At 55.3% G+C, this 4,581-nt stretch overlaps 1 protein-coding gene across 1 annotated transcript; it reads right to left on the reverse strand.

Moving 5' to 3' along the window:
• Position 1: 1 nt before the first annotated feature.
• On the reverse strand, positions 2–271 carry LDBPK_302530 (heat shock 70-related protein 1, mitochondrial precursor, putative; the record flags this gene model as incomplete). The annotated part of the gene is made up of 1 exon (XM_003862916.1): positions 2–271. A coding segment is annotated over one exon (270 nt), but the record flags the coding sequence as incomplete, so codon positions are not given.
• Between the last annotated feature and the right edge of the window lie 4,310 nt (positions 272–4,581).

Genomic DNA, 4,581 nt, shown 5'->3' on the forward strand with positions numbered 1-4,581 from the left:
AGAACGTCGACTGCGGGTTCGTGATCGCCTGCCGCTTCGCCGCAAGCCCCACAAGCTTCTCGCTGCCCTTGAACGCCACAACAGACGGCGTCGTCCGGAAGCCCTCAGAGTTCTCCAGCACGCGCGCCTTGTCGCCGTCCATCGTCGCCACGCAGCTGTACGTCGTGCCCAGGTCCACGCCAATCACGTCGCCCTGCACCTTCTGCGACTCGTGGCGCGCCAGGCGCGCAGCCGACGCCGCAGCGCTTCCGCACACACGACGAGCGAACATGGGCTTCAGCGAGCGAGGGTGTTGCTGAAAAGAAGTTAATGGTTGAAATGGGATCGCCTATGCGTCGCTGGAAAGCACAAGGGCAAAGCCGCTGATGCGTGCGACGAATGTCTGTGGAGGTCTGAGTGGGTGTGCGTCACCGTTTCTGTTTACGTGCGTGTTGGTGTTAGTGGTGGCGGAGCTGGTGGCGATGTGTAGTTGCCCAAAAATTATGATGTCCGTGAGTAACACGGGCACGGAGAAAAGAAGAAAAGATAGAATTAAGTCGATCTGTGAAGAAGATGAGGCTCACCGCAAGGCGACGATGACGGCAACAGAGCACGACGAAAAGGCAAAACGAGAGAACGGCGAACAGGAAACGAGAGCGGTTCACAAAGAGGCTTCGACGCGGCGGGGAAGACAAGACAATAAGCGGTTTCGCGTGATGCGCGTATTCGTGTGTGTGTGCGCGCTTTTCGGCGGAAAGGTGCTCAAGATGGCAGGTTTCGATTTTTGTTGCTTCTGGACGTTCGAGAGAGATGGCATTTTTAATTTTTTTGGCGGGGGGGTGGACATCAGGAATATCCAATGGTTCCGTTGTGAAGTTAAGAGTGTCCCACGCGCGCGAGAGGGGTGGAGGGCGGGGTGCGTGCGAGTGGTATTCAGAAAAGGGTGCACGAGTCGGCAGGAAACGTGGAGGCAGTAGGTGTTAGTGTTGCAGGTATGCAGCACACGGCACATGCACCAACGCGGACGGCCGACGACGAGAGTGAGCAGGAAAAAAAGGTGCGCAGATAAAAGGGGTGACGTAGATGCGAGAGACGAGGTGCGCGGGGCGCAGACGTGTACCAGACGAGGAAGAAAAAGAATACGAAACAACGAGCAGTTGTCAAGGTATGATCGATGAACAACGTAGTCGCCAGACGGATAGAATCGTGAGCAGGGAAAGTAGGAGAGAACGAAAAGCAGCAGGGGGCATAAATGGTAGTGTGGTCAGGAGGTCTAGGAGGCCGAGGAACGCCAGGGCCGAAGAGGACGCTCCTCGTCGTTAGAGGGGCCCATAACCGATTCGCACCCTTCTCTCCTTCCTGAGCTCCCACGCTGAAGTGGTGAATTCCACCTCGGTTCAAGCCGTGCAGTGAAGGACCTAGGTGAGAAAAAAAAAAGGTGGCATGTCGCTGCGTGAAGCAGAGGGCTTCCACAGGCACGGTGCACCGCACAAAGTGACCGTCCCCAACGGCGAGGCTAGTGCAGAGTGAGCCGTTACGACTCTCTCTTGAAGACGGTGGCCCCACGGAAACATGCGGAAGCGGTCCAGCAGCTCCAGATCTGCGTAGATGGCATGCATCCGCGCAGCCGGTTCGTGCGCGAGCTTGCACTATGCCGCCGCGCTGTCTCGTGTGATCGATTACCGACCCCCCCCCCCTCCCCCCACACACATGCACGCGCAACTATTTCCTTCGTCTCTTCGCTTTTGTTCGCCGACTTCACTTTCCATTTAATGTTTTCTTTTTTTTTTCATTCGACAAGGAGTTGAAGATAAGAGGTTAGGTTCATGTTACTAGAAGGAAAAGTCGCGAAATAGCTGCCCCTCTGTAAAGAAGCGGCACACACACACACAGGAACGTGTGGTCGGAGGGCGAAGGGGAGAGGGCAAAAGAAAAAGAAAACGTGCGGCACATCGGGGATAGGGACGAATACTATCCAAACAGCGGCGACGGCACAGGCTTTTCAATGTGTGCGCGTATGTATGTTTGCATCGCTGTCCCTCTTCGCTTTTCTCTCCGCTTTCCTTTCAGCTTCGCACTCCGCTCCTCATTCTGTGGAAAGGCGTGACAACACAGGGGGCTCACGCGAGTATGCGAGGTGCACACAAACGGCAGCTCGCTCGACACGGAAGCAAAGCAAAGAGCACCTGTGTGGCGAACGCTTGCCCGCCACGGAGTGTGCGAGAGAGAAGGCGATCAGAGAGAAAAAAAAAAGGAGGTCCGCGTGAGAGAGCACACAGCTCACGATTCGTAAGTCGGTAATTGGCGCTGCGTCTTCTCTAGTGGACGGTGGGGGGGTGGGGGTGGGGGGAGTCGGCCTGCGGCGTCCACGCCAACGGCACCAAAGGAAAAAGCGGAATAGAAGGCTCCGGTCATTCCACCTATTCTTCCTCCCCCTGGCTGTCCTCGTGCGTGCCGCGGTTGTGCCTGGGGTTGTGACTTTCGTTTCCCGCTCTCGATTTTCTCTTCGTTGTCGCCCCCTTACCCTTCCCTTTCCTCTTCGCGCGCTTGATTCCTTTACTCGTGTCGCCCGTGTGTAGCGCGTGTGGCTGGAGAGGCCGGTGGCCAGCTTTCCCTTTTTTTCTGTAGCCACTCGCTGTTCTCGAGTCTTCTCATGCGGATCTCGCCCCCTTCCCTCCCTTTTTCCGTTAGGAGTGTTGCGGCAAGCCAAAAAAAAAGAAAATATATATATATTGCGGGGATCGGGGCTCCTGTGTTTATTCACTTGGCCCGCAACCATGCGCGCTCTTCTGCGCGCCATCCACTACCTTTTCTCACCCACTTCCGCATCTGCCTGCCAACGCGCCGCGACGCCCGTCGATGCGCAGGCGCGCGGGCAGCGGAAAACAAGTGCCTCTGCGCTTGCACCTCGTGTAAGCGCCGCTTTTAGGTAAACCTCAGCGACGCCGGTGCACGCGGGCAAACAAGCAAACAAGCAAACAAAAAGGAAGGTAATTAGAAGACACTATTCAAGCTTTCGTGCGCACGCGCTGGAGTCTGGCCATACGCGTACGTGTGCGGTGCATATCTGCGAGTAAGTCTGCGTTTGTGTGCCTGCTCCATCACAACACCACATACGAAACACCTCTCCAAAACCAAAGGCAGAGAAGAAATACAGAAAAGACAAGCGGGCAAGCGGCGGAGGTGGGAGGAAAAATACCTTTTTCATACACAAAAAAGAGGAACCAGGTAAGAGGGAGGGAGCAGGCATAACAGAGGTGCTGGTGACGTCCTCTTGCACGCACTCGTCACCGCCTTGCCGTATCCCTGTATTCGGCCACTCGAAAGAAGTAGCATCGACAGCGATGTCGGAGGGTGGTTGAGAGAGGCAGACAGGGGCAGATCCAGCAAGGGTGACCGACTGCGATCACAGCGGCAGTGCAGCTGTGAGAGCCACAATGATCACGCCGCAACCCCTTTTGTTGCCGAGATTCCATAGACACCTTATAGGCGTTCAACCGACTTCCTAGTCACAAGGCACAAACCGCTGAAGGGCAGCTGCAGGCGCTCCCGCACACCCACACCCTATCATCCAGGAAGACCCTCCCCCCCCCCAGACAAAAACCGTGAGAACGCCTCAACGCGTCTTCTGCTAGCCTGACTCACCAACTCCACCCCAACCGAAAGTCCTCACCGGCCGCGCCTTGTATAAAACAAAAGGTCTCTCATCCTCTCCTTCTTTCCTTACCCGAGTGGGAATGCTGCACTACAGGTGAACGCAGCGCACACAAGCACGTATAAGCATTCGACTTCACTTTAAAGGCGCCTTCCTACGCACGCACGAGCAAGGCCACAGTTGAGCCCGAGAATCGAAGGCCAGCGATCCCCGAACACGAGAGGAAAACAAAGAAACAAAGAAAGCGATCCTCACCAGCCGCGACGCGCTCCACAAAACACACAAGCACACACAAGCACGCTCATATACGAAAGGAGAGGACCACACCTTATGCTAGAGGTGCGACACGCTACAGACACGCGTGCCACACAAGAGCAGCACGACGAGCCCACAACGCACACACAAAGGAAACAAAAACAACAACAACAAAAACACACACACACACACAAAAACAGAAAAAGAGTGCGAGGAAACGAAAAGGCTTAGGAAGGCTCAAAGACATGAACGCGCTTACGAGGTCACGGAGAGCACCCCAGAACACACTAAAGAAATACGCGCACGTCCGACTCTTTCCACAATAAGTACCGGCATAGAAACAAGGAAAACAAAAACGACAACATCCGCGCCTTGCGCGACACACATTTAGGCACATACACGCCGCCTACACCGAAACATGGGCGACGCTGCGAGCACACGACACCACAAATAACACAAACAGACCGCATATGAACATGCGATAACCCAATAAAAAAATCGAAGCCGCCAGTGCAGAGCGGCATCTGCGAAGATGAACAACACTCCAAGCACCGTCGATCAAGAGACGGTCCCTACATGCGCAATCAGTCGCCTGATCAACCTACTTCTTTTCCTCGCTGTTCTGCTGCTGCTGCTGCTCACCTTGGCTCTGCTGCTGCTGCTGCTGCTCACCGGAGTTGCTGGTGCTGCCG

The sequence above is a fragment of the Leishmania donovani genome, chromosome 30 (assembly GCF_000227135.1).
Source record: "Leishmania donovani BPK282A1 complete genome, chromosome 30".
Classification (NCBI taxonomy): domain Eukaryota; phylum Euglenozoa; class Kinetoplastea; order Trypanosomatida; family Trypanosomatidae; genus Leishmania; species Leishmania donovani.